The sequence below is a fragment of the Vombatus ursinus genome, unplaced genomic scaffold (genome assembly GCF_900497805.2).
Source record: "Vombatus ursinus unplaced genomic scaffold, bare-nosed wombat genome assembly UNPS02006779.1, whole genome shotgun sequence".
Lineage (NCBI taxonomy): Eukaryota > Metazoa > Chordata > Mammalia > Diprotodontia > Vombatidae > Vombatus > Vombatus ursinus.
This window is the reverse complement of record NW_020946557.1, coordinates 20,002,085-20,020,272: the sequence shown is the minus strand read 5'-3', so window position 1 is coordinate 20,020,272 and position 18,188 is coordinate 20,002,085. Positions and strand designations below refer to the sequence as shown.

General features: G+C 35.7%; 1 protein-coding gene across 2 annotated transcripts in view; it reads left to right on the top strand.

The window, feature by feature from the left end:
* PTPRK (protein tyrosine phosphatase, receptor type K) overlaps nt 1-18,188 on the top strand; it is a 723,664-nt gene that overhangs the window by 649,743 nt on the left and 55,733 nt on the right. The window contains exons 14-15 of one of the 2 annotated variants that reach the window (XM_027848590.1): nt 8,221-8,356; nt 16,554-16,714. In XM_027848590.1, the coding sequence (XP_027704391.1) occupies nt 8,221-8,356; nt 16,554-16,714 (297 nt within the window). Of the gene's footprint in view, nt 1-8,217; nt 8,357-16,553; nt 16,715-18,188 lie in introns of both variants that reach the window. The other variant, XM_027848589.1, reaches the window with a different exon arrangement.

The window sequence follows — 18,188 nt, the reverse complement described above, 5'->3', positions numbered from 1 at the left end:
CAATAGGGCTGGTAGATTGATGCATCTTTTTCTGAAAACCATGGTAGTATTGATTTGCATAGTTCCTAAAGCAAGAGGTAGAAGGAGACTGGGTATAGGGGAAATGTATACTCATGTGGGGAGTTTAAGGCAACTAGGGCCAGTTCCATTTCACCACAGCAGATGACTGTTTTGGGGCCTAATCTAGTTTGGAGAGTGCAACAAATAACTGTTAGCTCAAAATACTTGTTCAAGGCATCTCCTTAAAAATATAAATAAATAAATTTGCTGCAGACCTCCATGGAACACATAATTCTGATAGCATTGTTATTAACACTTTAACCATAAAATTGAGTGGCAAAAATATAATATTCAAAACAAAATTTGCTTTCTTATTCATCAGTGTTTATAACTAGTTAAAACCAGTTGCTTACTCATCATTATAGGGTAGACCCAAGCCCACTCATTAGTCCTAGGGCCTATATAATTTGGGTACTATCAGCTCCGGCCTAGAAACAGACATTTTCAGTGTTTTGACAATGTGCTAATTAAACATTTTGACTGGAAATCTCTTCTAACTGTGACAGAGCATACCAGCTTTATTAAAAAAAAGAAGTTTTGATGAGAAAATTTATTGCATCAATCAACCGTTGCTGTAAAGATCAAACCCGTACAAATGTGCTCTAGATTAGTTCTTCCTCATATTTCTTTGCTGTCACGTAGAAATGGCTTCAGTTTCCAATCCGGGATTTGAGTTCAGGAGTTAATGACTCCCATTCCTTGCAAAATTTCCCCAGTGTAAGAACTGTCTGTGTAATTAGGAGAGGAATTTTTCAAAAGATCCACAAATTCATTTGTGTCTTGTATGTAGTAAGAATGACTGCATGAATGACACATTTATTAAGGGCTTAATATGGACAGGTAGGTGATGCAGTGGATAGAGTTCTTGGCTTAGAGTTTAAATGTAGCCTCAGATAGTTACTAGATGAGTGCCCCTGGGCTAGTTACTTATCCCTTTTTGCCTCAGTTTCTTCATCTGTAAAATGAGCTGGAGAAGGAAATGGCACTCTAGTATCTTTGTCTAGAAAACATCCAAATGAGGTCACAAAGCTTCAGACGTGACTGAATAACTATGTTCGAGGTATTGTGCCAAGTGCTTTACAGATATTACTTCATTTCATCCTTACAAAGACCCTGGGAGCTAGGTAGTATTATTATTTTTGTCTTGCAGTTGAGAAAACTGAGGCAGATGGTTAAATGACTTGCCCAGGGTCACTCCGCTAGTAACTAAGGCCAGATTTGAAGGTCAAGTCTTCCTGACTTCCAAGCCCTAAGCTTTTTCTACCTAAATGCCATGGGTCTACAAATAGAAAAATAAGTCCCTGATCTCACAAGGAGCTCCTGTTTTAATGGTGGAGACAACATATATGTAAAGTTAAAGCCGCAAGCAGATAGAAAGGCCCCATTGTCCTTAGGGTGTAGTGGAAAAGTAGCTGTTATCGACTTTTCTTTCTCAATGATGGCAAAGGGGGGTAGGCTCCGAAGCTGGTGGTATTCCTCCAAGGCTGTCAGGTTCAGGGTTCTGGGATGTTGTAGCAGCTTAATAAATACTTGTTAAATTGAATTGAATTGAGATGGATACCCCTTCAAATAGATGGTTTCATGAGCTTCTCATATGTATGTGTTAGACATACTATAGACATGTGTGTACATATACATACACGTTGGTGACACCCTTTCTAGTGATATCTTCCCACCCTTAGGTTGATCTTTGTGTAAAAAAATGCAATCCATTGCCAGGCCCACGTGCAAAGCTTTTCCAATTCAATGTTTTAACTTGTCAGCCTTTAAGTTGCTCGGGCCACATTTATGCCACAGTGGGAACTTAAAACAGGATTTCAATAGAAAAATAAAAGATGTGATTTCATAAGTGATTATTCCATTATTTATACAAGAATCTCAATGAATCATTCCTGAATATTGGTTTAATTTTTATGAAATTGTACTATATTTCTTCCAGAAATAAAATTAATTTAGAAAACATTTGGCATATTAATTAAGATTTATATTTTTAAACATACAGCTAAGCCCATATATTGTAAAATTTATGATGTAAGTTTAAATATTTTTGTAAAAATACCTTTCAGAAGTTTGCTCAATAAAAGTGATATTACTGGTTTAGATGTTCCTCGTTGTCCAAAGAGTTAGATGGCTCTTGGCAAAACTGGAGAGCTGGGGAATCTGAGAATACTCTTTGGATGATAAGGAGGTAAAGATTTATAGCACGAGGAAAAGCATAGCTGAGAGATCCGCATTTGTCTTGGTGCATGTGCATAAATTATGTACGGGGCTCTGGAGTGCAGTCAGTGCCAATAACTTTGTTATCTGGATCAGGAAAACAGAAAAGTCATATTTGTTCTTACTGCCTGTGCCCCCACTAACAAGTCTTCTGCATTCAAATGGCATGTTGTAAAGAAGAAATTTAAGCCCTTTAGTGGATTTATAGTAGGACAAAGACTCAAAGGAAGGCGTGTATACACATATGTCAGGATCTAAAATTATAATTTGTTCCTCAAGTGTTAGGTACACTTTACAGGAATATTTTTGTCTGATCTTTAGCCAGTATTCACAAGTCTTGTGGATTCAGTTGCCACAACATCTCTCACATCTGCTACCTTCTCTCTACTAATATGACCACTACCATAGCTCAAGGCCTCATCTCTTCTTGCTTGGACTATTACAATATCCTCCTAAATGATTGCTCAGCTTGAGGTCTCTCCTCTTTTCATTCCATCTTCCACTTCCCTTCTAAAGTGATATTTGCTCAGCACAGGCCTTACATGTCACTTCCCTGCTCAAAAAGCTACCATAGCTACCTGTTGTCTCTAAGACAAAATACCAACTTCTCTGTTAGGCATTTAAAACCTTTCAAAGCATGGCTCCAGACTTATTTATCCACTTTACTATATGCTCCATGATCCTTGCTGTGGTCTCATTTGACATTGCATCTCCTATTTTCAGGTTTTGCCTAGGCTGCCTTTAGACCAGGAATTCTCTCCTCCCTTATATCCGCTTCTTAAAATTGTTCTAGTTTTCTTCAAATCTCAAATCAAGCACTATAGCCTACATGACCATTTTCCCAATGAGCAAATTCCCAATGGAATTTGAACACAGAGACTCTTTAATTTTTGTCTTATTAAATGATTACTGATTAGTATAAAAACAAATACAGAAGTTTGCACTATGATTACCAAGGAGAGTTGTTCAGATATTAAGAATTAGTTATACATGAAATTTTTGCATTTCAGTGGGCCGTTAAATGGCCTAATTAAGCTTAAATTCAGCCAATCTCTTTTGAAGTGACTTTTGTGCACAGAGTACTCACTTTGTTAGGTACAGGAAGGTCCAAAATGAAAATAAAATCTAGCTCCTGCCTCCATGGAGCTTATACACTAATAGGAGTATATGTTGCACAAATAACTCTAATGCATATTAAGTATGTAAGACCTTATAAACAAATATTTGAACTCCTAAGAAGAAAAGGGTAAGTACTTTGTGGAAAGAGTCGATTCAACAATCATTTATTAAGCACCTGTGCAACATGGTTGACTCTGGCCCCACTTTTTTCAGGGCCTGGACTTCTTCTCCTCAGGTTTCTTGGTCCCCTGAGAGGTTTGAGGTATCTCTTTTCTATTACCGTCAGCCACAACTGTGTTCCTTTCATTTTAAGGGAATAGTGACCAACACTTCATTTCCCTTTAGTCACTTAATATCAATTGGCTTTTATAAACAAATTATTTACTTCATGGCTATAGCACAAACATAAAGATACTTCCCCCTAATCTTGCCTGTCTTAAGGGAAGAGCTAGGGATTAGGCTTGTAACTTAGCTCAGTTCTTATAGAGTGTTTGGTTCTACCAAGTTCACATCTACCAGTTTCTGTTGGCTGGTGTCTGTTGGCTGGTGTCCTGGACCTAAACTCCTCTGGGAGTTAATGCTGGGCAGGCTGCAGTACTTGACCTGTATTTCTGGACTCCTGGATCACACTGGCTCAAGGTGTTAGTCTAAATACTGACTCAGCCCATCATAAAGAAAAGGAAAAAGGCTTCTTCCAATCAAGTGTAGGTAGGCCAACTGAAACCAGTTACAGAATGCCTGGACATGCTGTTAAGTCCTCCTGATTCTCTGAAGATCAACTCCCTTGCATCCTCCATGGGGATGACACTTTATTAGCAAACTGGTGGGGTATACACATACACTAGAGTTCCCATCATACCAAATATGTGTAAACCATTCCAAAGTTTAGATTGCAAAGATGAAAAGCAATACAGCCCCTGCTCTCAAGGAGTTTATATTCTGCGGAGGCGATATAACATGAATACAAGTAAATAAAGCATAGAGTAAATCGTTTTAATAAGGATGAGTGTATTAACCACTGGGGAGACTCAGGAAAGATCAAAAAAGAGAGGGAGGAACTCAATAGGTTACACAGTCGAATTGCAGACAGAAGTCTAAATGTGACAAAGCTGTCTTGTAATAGAAAGTTAAGTCAATGCACAGTAATATTAATCTGCTGCTTATTTTTCTTAACATTAGACCTTAAATGAAATTCAGACTTGGCTTTAACTGTTTTTCACACACACACACACACACACACACACACACACACACACACACATACACACATACACACATACACCCTTACACCCTTCTTATGGATAACACCATCATTATCTGATAGTCACACTTTTGAAAGCAGTATTAATCAGACAGCTGCAGAGCAACAGTGTGGCCTAGTGGATAGAGAGAACTGGCTTCTAAGTCAAGAAAACTTGGGTTCAAGTCCTGCTTCCAGTAGATACTTGTTATGTGACCTTGAGGAAGACACTTAATCTCTTGGTGCTTCAGGAATGCCAAGAAAAGGTGCCTACTTGAATTGGCAGCTGGACTTTCTTTATCCATGAAGATTTCCCTGTGGCAAGAAAAATCACAGTCTTGTCCCCTAACCCAATCTCTATAGGGTGTTACTGCCCAGGTTCATATTTTCACCCTTAATTATGTTTTCTTTGCTTAGGAAATATATGCATATTAAATATGTTGAACAAGATTCTCAAAGTGTATGCTTCTTCTGCTGAATTTTAAATAATTTACCATTACCTCATGCCAATATGGTTTATTGATTACCTATTTTATAGTTGTTACATGTCCCCAAAATCATAATGTATAGGTGCACATCATTTATTCAGATTTTATAATATGTAAGATTGCTTCATATTAAACACCTTGTTTTTGTAAACTCATAAATTAACATTAGTCTGTATCAGACTGGTACAGGAGTAGCCAAAAAAAAAAACCAACTTTTTTTTAACCATCAGAAATATATAATTTCTCAAAGGAGCTCCCTATGACCAAAAAAAGAGAAAAAAACCACACCTATTACCTCCCAAATGTATAATACTAAAATGCAAGACTTACTCTGAATATTACTTTTTTATTTTTTTGTTTTTGTTTTTGTTTTTTACTATGCAATGGGGTTAAGTGACTTGCCCAGGGTCACAACAGCTAGCGTCAAGTGTCTAAGGCCGGATTTGATTTCAGGTCCTCCTGACTGCAGGGCCTTTGCTCTAGCCACTGCATCACCTAGCTGCTCTTGCTCTGAATATTACTGAGAAAGATAGAATTTTAATTATTAAGTGCCTGAACTAAGACTAGCACCTACGTGGCACAGTGGACAGAGTGCTGGGCCAGAAGTCAGGAAGACCTGAGTTCAAAACCAGGCTCAGACACTTACCAGCAGTGTGACTCTGGGCAAATGACTTAACACTATTTGCCTCAGTTTCCTCATCTGTATAATGAGCTGGAGAAGGACATGGCAAGCCACTCCAGTATCTTTGCCAACAAAACCCCAAACGGGGTCATGAAAAGTTGGACATGACTGAAACGACTTTACAACAGTAACATGAGCTAAGATTCAAACTCAGGTCTCTTGACTTCACATTCAGTATTTTTGACACTATGCTACACTCTTCTGAAGAGGAAAGAACTAGAAATATTGAGTGAAAGTTAAAAGAGTTTGGCATGTTATATAGAAAAACTTCTTAACCAATACTGTCCAAAAAGGAATTAGATGGACTAATGATAAATGAGTTTCCAAATACTGAAGGTTTTCAAACAGACTGGCAATTGCTTGCTTGAAATGTTGTAGAAATATTGATGCGTGCATTGAAGAGAGAATTGAACTCGGTGTGATCTCTCAGATCTCTTCCAACTCTGAGTTGCTATGATTCTGGTTACTAAATGTCACCTTGAATTGAATTATAATGTATGTATTGAAATGTGATGTGCCTTGGATATTTATGCTAAGAGGTGTTATCTTTTCCTTGGGCTTGGGTAAACTGGAAGTATTAAGTAAAGTATTAAGTGCCTTACACAGGAGTAGAATGCTAATGGCTGTTTTTGTCAAGAAGACAATCAGAGACCTAGAAAACCAGATTGGCTATGTTTCCAAGGTGTTAGAGGAGAGGGGAAAATAGCTAATAGGAAACTTAAAAGGAAAAAAAAAAGTTTTTAATTAATTGATTTTAATTAATTTGATTAATTTGTTAATTAAATGAGGCAATGTTAGAATTTTAGGCTATTCTGGGACAGTTTCCCCTTTTCTATAGTTGTTGAGAAGTTAATATAATCTAAGGAGGAGTTTAATTCAGGTTTAACTACAAAAACTAACTCATCTGAGCTTCTCTCCTTTTCTTAATTAAAAAAAATTAATTGCTCTGTTTTATTATTTAATTTTATTATTTTTATTAGCCACCTAAATTTTTTTCAGAAGATGAATTGCTCTTAAATAAAGGAGTGTGTGTGTGTGTGTGTGTGTGTCTGTGTGTGTGTGTAAATATCTTCTGTGTGGCAGAAGTATGAAGTTCTGGGAAACTCAACAAATTCTTCAACTAGTATTTATTAAGCAATTGCACTGAACAACAAGGCACTGAGCACATTTCTGAGAGGGATATCAGGATATATAAGACCTAGGCTCTTCCCTCAACAATTTTACTGTAACTATGAGACCTAAAGAGTCTTTTAAAGGTGAGGAAATCAAGACTCAGAAAGGGTCATTTAAGTTGTTAGTGGCAAAACGAGCCTAGGACTGAGGTTTGTTGACTCTTAGGTTTGTAGTCTTTCCATTGGGGCACTCTGACAAGAGCTAAAGATTTCATACTAGTAAACATGATCAATACTTCATCTTAAGGAAATGCTTGAGGTCAAGTGGCTGAAGCCACAAAAATAAAACCATTTCACACTTATTCATGTGAAAAGGGCGGTTGGTTTCTCATTGGTTCTTTCAGATCACATTTACACACAGTCACTACTGGTAATATCCTCCTACTTACGGACTGAAATAACCAGGGCTAGGATTCAATATGTTTCATTTCTGCTCTTCCTTTTTTTTAGATTTATTTTAAGCACACTTTCTTTAAAAAAAAAAAAAAAGTATCATTTGAGCTTGTTCCCAGTTAAACCAAAACAGGATGTTTGCAGTAACTATTGAGGTCCAAAGTTGGTTTAAATTGGGTGGGTGTGATGATGGTAGGTTTTAGTTAAATTTGAGTATATCTTTTGTTTTCCCCATTCTGTTTTGCTTTTCTTTATTCCAGCACAAGGTGCACTGGATTTTCTCAACTTATCAAGCCAATCTTTTTTTTTTTAAAGAAAAAGCCCCCCCCCACCCAAATACCTAAAGCCTCTGCTTTCTCAAAGTTCTATTTTATAGCCTTATTTCCTGTTATTAGCCTGTTAAGATAATATTTAACATCCTTCCTCATTTTCCTTTATGTTCCTTCTGTCCACCCAACTCTTTACCCTATCTCTTTAAGCCATTTAATTGTCAATCAATCGCTTTACATGTCCCTCTGTGATCAGGCAGTACATTACATCACAGCTTCAGATGCAAGAATATCATTGTTTTTTAGGGATATTTAGAGGAGGAGATTCTATCACCTCACCTGGCAAGCCTTTCTGATATTTAACATCATCCCTGTTAGAATGGTTGCCCCTTATGTATAACCTGAATCCTCCAGCTCAGTAAGCTCATTCATGGTTATATTTCTCATGTTTATTTTTTTGTAAACAAAATAGATTTGTTTTGGGGAGGGGAAATTGTTTCTGAGTTTGATTTTTACTTCTGTAATAATTTCGTGCTTCCAGTAACTTCTTTTTTTTAAAAAAAAAATATTTATTTAGCAGCAGCAACAGAAGAACCAGAGGTGATTCCTGATCCAGCCAAGCAGACAGATCGAGTAGTGAAAATAGCAGGAATTAGTGCCGGGATTTTGGTATTCATCCTACTCCTCCTAGTTGTCATATTAATTGTCAAAAAGAGGTAAGACCTTTTTATGGTGTCTTGTCCCACTTCCTTACCATGTATGTCAATAATCCCCACGCATTTTCCCCCACAGGATATTTCAGTTTAGGGCCATCATCAAGAAGAATAGCTAAGTTTTTCAAAGTATCTTGAACTCTTTAGTTTATTTCTCATATTTTAAAGTTGCTAATTCTTTGCAGTTCATTGTTGGATGCTTGTGTTCTCTGCTATCTTTTGAATTTTCCAAATTAAATTAAGTGTCCAAGTTGTTGAAATGCAAAAAATGTTTAGGTCATCAGTGTATATGTTATCCAGAGTGTATTTATTTAGTTTACTTTCTAGTGTATTAGTTTAAAGCTCTTGATGCTTTCAGCTATTCCCTGTCATATTTTACCAACTGCATTTTATATGTTCACCTTGGCTAAAAATCTAGATTAGAGAAAATTTGGAGATTATGTAGTCAATTCTGTATATGTCTTCACTGTGTATGAACCTCACTATTAAAAAATGAAAGTCAGGGCCTTTTTTTGATTACTATTTTTCTCAACATTCAAGACTGTGTAAGACATCAACCAATATCGCCATCTTCTGGAGTTATAAAAAGATGTTGAAATTTAAAGAACTGTTTAGGAAATTAACTTAAAGAATGCTGCTTTTTAAGTATCTATATCAGTATGCACACTTTTTCATGGTTAAAAATTGTTAATCTGTTGTCAAATTCCATAATCATTTTACCAGTACCTCAAAGCAATACTATCCTCATAATTAATATAGCTGATGAACTTATTAATCTCTACCACCATGTCTCCAAGTCTGTATATTTGGGATGTGCTGCACCAACCAGTTTGTCTTCCAAAAAGCACAGCTGTCTGTCTTAAAAGTGTTTGTGTGCAGCAGTGTTTTCTGATTTATGGATCTTTCAGTGGAAAAATCTACTACTTGTAAATGTTGCATATGTTCACTTGAAACATAGTGTATTTTTATTATTAAATAAGTGAAATAAAACATTGAAGTTGTAGCTAAGAGTCATGCTACATGTTTTTGACGGTTCCATTAGTTTTTTTAATTTATTGCCTCTTTACAATGACACCATGGAGATATATAACTTGGAGAAGAAGCGTCTGCATTAGAAACATTAGGTATGCTTATAGTGTTTTGTGTTAGTTAGCTACATATGTGCTTTCTCCGATAGTGCTCTCCCTTTTTTCTGTTGTCTACCTTTGTATTTGAGAATTGCATTCTACGTGAAGCAAGAAGCAAGATCGGCTAGTCTCTTAGTGACAAATTTGGAAATGAAGGTCAATCAGATTTTCAACTACAACCTTCTGCTATCATGCTGTTTCTAGTTCAGGCTAACAGTTGCTAGCACACAACTTAACTACAACCTTGCTTCACCATTAAGATTCATTCACCTTATGTCTGATAGAGGAGCATATTGGAGTGGCTTCCAATTACATATCATTAGTCATTTCCAGCTGGGACAGACTTAGCTAAACTAAGCTGTTTTGTGGAATTTGAAAACACTTAATATTCCTTTAAGTATTATATTGACAGCCTTCCTTATCCTGGGCCCTCTCTCTTAAGGAAGAAAAATGTTTTTGAAATAAAAATTTCTTAGAATAGTAAGTTAATGCTGTCACTATACGTTTTCAGCAACAGTAGCAACAACATTTCCTTGTGGGAAACGCTCTCATCTCTCATGGCAATGATGTGCCAGGCATAACATTTTGTCAGTTGCCAATTACCTCAAGACACAGACCACCAGTGAACTCCTTTCTAGTCCACATTTAAAATAGGTGGGAAAAGTCAGCCTCTTTAATGAGTCTCTAATGCTTGACCATTTTTCATGATTATAGTTTATTTGCTTTTCTATTCAGTAGAATGGAGGATAGGGCTTACCTTTCTTTTCCCTTCTTCCATCCCTACACCCAGAGAATTGAGGTGTGTTTTTTTTTAAATGGTCTTTTAGATATATTCATGATGACTATATAAAAACTTTGGAACATGGAATGATATATGTCAAGATTAGCTAAGCCCTGATTTGCTTTGGGCAATTTAAAAACAGCTCTAAACATGACTTCCATACATGTATACATACACACATGGAATCATACATTTTTCTAAGGAAATTGGATGTTTAAAAAAATTCTGATCATTTTCAGCATATGTTGCTAGTAAATTTATAATGTAGTATCCCTTTGACCATGAGCTCATTACAAAGAAAGCGATGAAAGAGGGGATCTATTTAGTTTCCTAGCATAAGAAATGTTATGGAATCCTCAGTGTTCTCAAACATGACTATCCCTTGCTGGGAAAAATATGAGTGGGTAAGCAGCTCTCTCTTCCTTATTTCATGTATTGAAAGGGGGATTGTGTATTTTGGATTGTTTTGTTAAAGAATGGGTTGAAATTCAGTTAAATAAAAGTACCAACTGGAGTTATGTAAAGTAAGTGGTTAGACTAAGGAAAGGGATATTGCATCTTTCAAAAAGCAGTGTCATTTTTTAATTTAATCGCCATTGAAATATTTCCAGACTTATGCCATTTCTTCATTGGTTCATATATTTCTATATATATATATATATATATATATATATACACACATATATATATATGATATTTTAAAATGCTCAGCATGAATACATTAACATTTCCAAACACCAAAATGTTAAAATTATGTTTCAATACAGTAAACATTTGTGTGTGTGAATGTGTTCACATGCATCTACTCTAAAAATGTTTGTGGATGTGTGTGTGTATATATAGTGTATGGTTTATATGTACACATATATGTGCATATGTATGTTCACATAACATATGTATACACCTGTGTACCATTGGGATTAAAAAAAACCTTTTTCTGTAAATGTTAGGCGTCATTCTGTGTACAAAATAAACATTTCAGATGTTTAGGTTTTGTAACTAAAAAGTAAAAAGCCTATGTAGTGCACAAGTTCTATACACAGCTGTTCCATTTGTCATGACATCTAGATGGTAATGAATCATATTGTGCTTAACTGCATGTTGAAAAGACATAATCCATTTAATTCTTCCATGGGGGGGCAATAAATAAAATATCAGCATGTTACTTTCTCAAATGATCTCTTTTCAGAATTCATTTTTGTATTGCTTGTGTGTGTTGAATTGCATGGCAAAGGGAGTCTAATCAATGCATGAAGCAAGCAGAACAGCTAACTGAAGAAACATGAGTTTGGTTTTATTTTGTTTTTTTAACGCACATTTTTCTGCTTTATTGAATGTGACAGAGTCACGCTTTTCATTCACCATTGCTTCTCTTTTTCCACTGTCTGTGATTTGCTTGCCAGGAGGAGCTACTATTCTTACTCCTACTACCTGTAAGTAGAAAATGGGTGACGTACTTCTTTATGTGTGTAAGATGCAGTATCCCTTTTCAAAAAAATGAAGAAAGGGCTTTATAATTCTGGTAAAGTTTCAAACAGTGATCTCTTTTCTTGGACTCTAAAATCAGAAAGCTTATCTCTTCCTTCCTTTGAATTTCTGGACTCTGTTAGTATTTTTTTTAAAGGGATATTGTATTACCATATGTTGAGCTTCTTTCAATATTTATTTACTATTTTCCATGAATAGCTTTAGACAATTCACTAAACCAGACCTACATCTTAGCCTCAGAACATCATAGCTCAACTTACCAGATTAAGTGGAGAATATGGTTATGAGACATTAATTCCTATATTTGTCTAGTACTTTCAGGTTAAAAAATGAAATCATCATATCTGATTCTTCAGGAAACCTACATGCTATCAATTAAATCTAACATAGGAACATCTAAATTGATTTCCTGTAACTTAGGGAGGTGAAAGTGTGTTGTTATTAAAGTATCATCTGGTCTAGGCCCAAAATCAGTCAGAATATACATGTAGAGTGTGCAGAATTATAGTACTGTAATAACCAACAAAATGTAGTGAGGTGTTGGGGCCTTGGGTAGGATGAATTGATTCATTATAAATTAAAGTGAATTTTGGGTGGGGCTAGTATATAACCAAGGACCAAATGCCTTGGTATGAATAGCTTTTAATAACAGCATGGAGCACTATACTTATCTGTCATGTAAAGCCAGTTAGGTTTTTTCTAAATCCAGGTATGGGACCTGAGGCCATAGAAAGTTCACAGACGTGCCTGGGTCATCTTTGGATGGAAGGGTTTCCTGAAAACTTAGGGCAGTTATGTGGGGTTTGATTGCTTCAAAGCAGGCCTGGCCTTTACTTTACCACCGTAGACTGACTTTCCAAGATGAGCAATTGAGGAAAATTTTTGTGGACTATTTTCCTTACCATGACCTCTGGAAAGGCAACCATAATCCCTTAGAGCCTATTCCTTGGGACTGCTACTATTAACGCAGTGCTGCATTGCATAGACCAACTCAGATAGCGATATATCAAAAAGTTAGGAGACTAATAATTTGACTTCGTTGAAAAGAGGTTAAAGCAATCTTTCATAAACTGAACTAGCTTCTAGTTTATTGTGATGAATGATATTTCTTTGAATGATATTTCTTTTGTTAAATAATGGTTCACAAAGCTAACCATTTAATACTGCTACAGAACATTTTTTCCCACTAATACACACACCTGCATAGGTTTATGCTTTTGAATGCTGTGCTTGATAATAAAAGTCATTTGTACTTTTGTCCACCTTAAGTACTTGCCTAACGAATTGCTTAACTGTCCAGAAGTTCAAATTATATGGAGAGTCTTCTAAGGGCAAGAAAGTATTGGACATATAAGGGATTAATGAGTATTTAGATATAAGAATATCAATATGCTTAACATTAACCAATTATAAATTTTAGATACATTTAGAACATAGTTGACACTATAATTTTATTGACTATCCACAGTTATGGTAATATGCTAATAGACTTTAAAAGTCTATTGACATTTATCATAACTAGACTGCTTTGTCATAGAACTCTGCTACAAATGTTGCATAATGTAATTGAGTTATAGATTCTTTTTTGTCATTTTCAAATTACATTAAATCAGAGGAGTGCTCTTAGAGTCAGGAACACCTGGGTTCAAGTACTGACTCTGTGACCATGAATGAGCCAGTCGGTCAATTTCACAGTGACCCAAGTAACTCTCCACTGCTATAAGTTATAGGCAAATTGCTGATCATCATTGATGGAGAGTGTTTGCACGGATCGAGTGGCCAATACTGAAGAAAGCACAGATGCAGACATCCTTCTTCCCCCAATTTAGCCAAAGGGTGACATAGTGAAAATTTAAATCCACTGAAAATATACAGAGGAGAGCACAAAACTTGCAAATCAAATATGAATCAGAGAGGACATTTTGGAAACCGTGGGATTGAATTAGAAAAGAGAATGAAAGAAAACTGGAGTATGATGTAATAGCAAGCTGTCATCAAAGGTACCTTTAGGAATTGGTTTCTAGACAAAAATGCTTAAATTCGGTGCCATTTTTTTTTTCCAACTGCAAGATAAGGTGAATAAAAACCTACCTCACAGGGTTGTTGTGGGGAACAAGGTGTAAGAACAAAGTTATGGGGACACATGTAGCTTGTGAAGTAATCCAGATTTGTGAATCTAAAATATCAGTGTTAATCTGTGCCATAAAATTTTTTTCAACTGTCACCCATTGACACAATCATTTCTCATTATTCATCAATAGAGAAATGCAAATAAATCATCCATATGTTCAAGCGAAGTTTCATCTTTTAGTGTTACTCCCTCGATTTATTCAGTACCAGCCATCTTCAACATGTCTTTATTGCTTTCTTGAAAATAAGTACCTCAAATTTCAGGCCTACATACATTTTTGGCAACTCATTCTTCCCCTATACACCATAAATAATGTCTCAGAGGACGTAGTTAATGTTCTTTGCCATTTATTTGCATATGTCATTATTCACGGTGGACTATTTTATGTAATCATTTATCAGTAGGTTTATTTTTCTAAAATTACAAAATTGGAAATTTGATAAAGTGCCAATTTTCAGGCAAAGAGATGGCCAAATAAGAGTTGAAATACATGCATGAGGTGTTTTAAGTTTTTACTAAGGTTTTTTATTCTGGCCTAGGTTTAAAAAAAAATGTAATACATCTCCTCCCTTGATGGACCAATCTTTAATCTGCTGTTCTTGCACCTCTGCCTCTTTTCTAATTTACAGCCAATGAAATTTAGCCCAAAGGACTAAGCAATAGCTTTCTACCATGATCCATTATATGATATAACAATAGAAAAAATATTTCTCATCATATTAATAATACCTTTATCCAAAACAGAGAGTAGGAAATTACACTGCATTAAATCATGAGTTACCTAACTTCAATTATTCTGTCACTCAAGAGCCATATGCAGTTTATTCTAATGTAATCTTATTGAGAAACTTCTCTGGTGGCACTTTTAGGTTTCTTTTGTACCTTAAGTAATTGAGGCAGCTAACAACTCCAAAGTAAGTGGTGACTGTCATGGGCTCTGGACAGTGGCCACTGTATGATTCAATTCTGGGGTTTGGTATTATAACTTTGGGAAGATACAATCCCCTTTGGATCATGTGCTAGTGGAGCTCCTCAGAGTGCTGAATGTCAGTAATAATCTTTAGACATTTAACATTCATTCAACAAATAACAGTATCAAATATCAGCCTCCTACGGTTTGCAGATATTATCATACTTAGCATTAGAAAGGAAGTAGAAAACAAAATCTTTGCTGACTAATGCTGCCTAGCACCAGACTCCTTGATTACCTTTGCCGTCACATTTGAATTGTCCGTGGTTTTGAGTATTTTGGATCTCCTTTTAATAAATCTTTATCACGGCATGGTTTGCATAAAACTTTCATAAAAAACTAGTAAGTAGGGGCAGCAAGGTGGCACAGTGGATACAGCACCAGTTCTGGACACAGAAGGACCTGAGTTCAAATCTAGCCCCAGACACTTATTAGCTGTGTGACCCTGGGCAAGTCACTTAACCCCCATTGCCTTTAAAAAAAAAAAAAAAGAACTAGTAAGTACTTCTTATCCTTTCCACCAGAATAGTAAAATGGGCAAGGCTACTGATGAACTTACTTCAGGTACACAAAGCTGAAAGATTCAGAAAATATATAAAAGATTCCTTTCCTTGTCTAGGTATGCCCATATCATTAGGATGGGAAGGGTGACCCTGCTCTTTCATATTCTTGCCTTTTGCACAAGGTTAGCTAGTTATGTAGTTTTACTTGCCACATAAAATAAAAGTATCACTTTCCAAATACAAAAGATTTTTAACGCTGCTAGTTCTAAATCTAATTAAACACTTGCAGCATTTCAATCATCAATAGTTTTTTGAAGGGGAAATTTTAATTATGCAATACTGGAGCATGTGTGTTTGCTGTTTGGGAAATCATAGTACCTAATTTGAATCCCAGCTATACCATTTACTGCCTTTATGACCTTGAGCATATCATTTAATATTTCTAGGACTCAGATTATAGTAGATAATTTTGAGTTTGCCATACATATATTGAATTCTCTTAGACTTTTTGAAGGCACTTTTGTATACATTGTCTTTGAGCCTAAGAATTGGTGCACATTTAAGCTACACTGAGTAATTACTGCTCCTAAATATTTTTTGACCATTTAGTGGATAAAGTAAAGAAATTGTTGCTAAGCATTTAATTGTTGAGCTTTATGCATTTAACTGAAGATAGAAGTACATAGTATGAAAAGTGCAACAAATGTGATTCTGGGAATATTTTTGGGTGTTCTTAGTAAATAATTCTGAAGAAGCAATCATTAAGTTCTTCCCTAGAGGAAAACCTTTAAGTAGACCAGAGAAATTAACTACCCAGCAGGAAAACAGCAAAACTTAAATTTAACTTGAGAAGTCTCATGAGTTTCTATGCTTATTTTTAGTAAAATATAGTTATCCCCTTTAGCACCATAATTACATAAACGGGGTGGGTAGAGAGAAAAAAAATATGACAGGCTAAAGGCATTGAGGACATGGATGTTGAAATTTCAATACAGCATAAATAGAATATTTTTTTGTGGCAACTAAGAAGTATTAATGTGCATATCTCAACCTCTTTTTTGGAATTTCCCCTGCCACTAGTGCTTATATCCTACAAGCTTCTTCTACATCTTTGCTCCCAGGCTGTCCTGAGTTACATATTGCTAGTTTCCTCTTCAAATAGTGTACTAACATGTTCCTTTTAATATGTTGATTTGGCAGCAAGCTTGCTAAAAAACGCAAGGATGCCATGGGGAACACCCGCCAGGAGATGACACACATGGTAAATGCCATGGATAGGAGCTATGCAGATCAGAGCACTCTTCATGCAGAGGACCCGCTTTCCATTACATTCATGGATTCTCATAACTTTAGCCCAAGACGTAAGTACCTGGGTAAGAATTTTACCAAGCTATTAAAGTGGTTTTTGACCTCTCTGAGTGCTGCATACTTAGGTTAAGAGTAGTTCTTATCGGAAGAGATGAAGGCATTTAAAAATATTTCTCATGTCATAGTCTTGCGAAAGTGAAAGGTTTAGCCTCAAGATGCACTATTTCTGAGGAAGCAAGCACCCTTCAGGTCAAATTACCAACTTACGGAGGACAGTTTTAATTATGTAGACAGACTGAAGTGTTTTTTGGTTTGTTTTAACTGCCAAAACACAGTTGTCACATTTAACCATTTGTAATTCCGTTTGCAAAGATCTGAATGCTTTCATATGTTGAAGGGGAAATTTATGACTCAATGTAGGGATCACCACCCCTGTAAATTCTTCTTTACACCTTCCTGCCAAGGATCTATGGAAAAACACAGAAATGGAAAGTTAAATAGCCAGATTAGTACAGATATTTCACCTTTAATATGTGGCATGATGTTCAAAGGTATAGTCAGCTTGGAAGTTTGTTGTTTAAACTCTTGTTCTTCACGCTACCTATGAATTTGTGGCCTTTATGAGAAAAGAAACTGTAAAATTTTCTTATCTTGGCTTTTGTAGGATGATGTATGAGTAGCTTTGTGAGCATAAAGCATTTGTAAGGTTTGTCTTTGTATCTTTCAGAGGGAGGAAGATTACTTCTGAAATGTTTAGTGTGCAGAATTTTTTCAGTTCTGACTTTACCTCTTTGTGCCCTGCTGTATTCCCTCATGTTCGCCTACTCTGAATTATTACTTAAAAGTATTACGTGATTCATTTCAGAACTTAAAGTTAAATTTAAGAGTGCCATTTTGATCCATTTTGCTTTAGCTCTTCACCATATTGTGAGAATAAAGGAAAAAAGGAAATGCTATTATTGTTGAAAATTAGTTTTGTTGAAATGATAGGCAGATCATTTTCTCCACCATTTTATTACTCTTTGATCAATTTAAGCCTCCTTCTTCCCCCCCAAGTCTTTAAAGCTTGATAAAGGGTTGGAAGTGGCACATTGCCAACATCTAGTTGATATCTAATGTAAATACTCATGCCTTGCTGCCCAGCTTGAGAGGTCAGTGGCAACAGAAGAAGATGACCAATTATAAGTTTAGGGAAGGGGTTTAATGGAATACCACTATGTCACAGTTTAAACAATTTTTTTTTTCTTCATCATAGGATCCGAAATTTAGAATGACAATGAACCATAAAGGACATCTGGTCTAACCCCTCTCATTATACAAATGGTCCAAGTTGGTTGATACTTATTCAAGGTCATAGAGATAAGTTACAGAACTAGATTCAAACCTAGTTGATCAGATTGCCAATCCAGCATTCTTTCCTCCATAACTTACTGATTCTCAGTCAGAAGGAGAGAGTAATTTCTGAAAATACTATGGACTAGATGTGTACAAAATCCCCAGTTTCTTTAGCAAATAAAAGTATCCTTA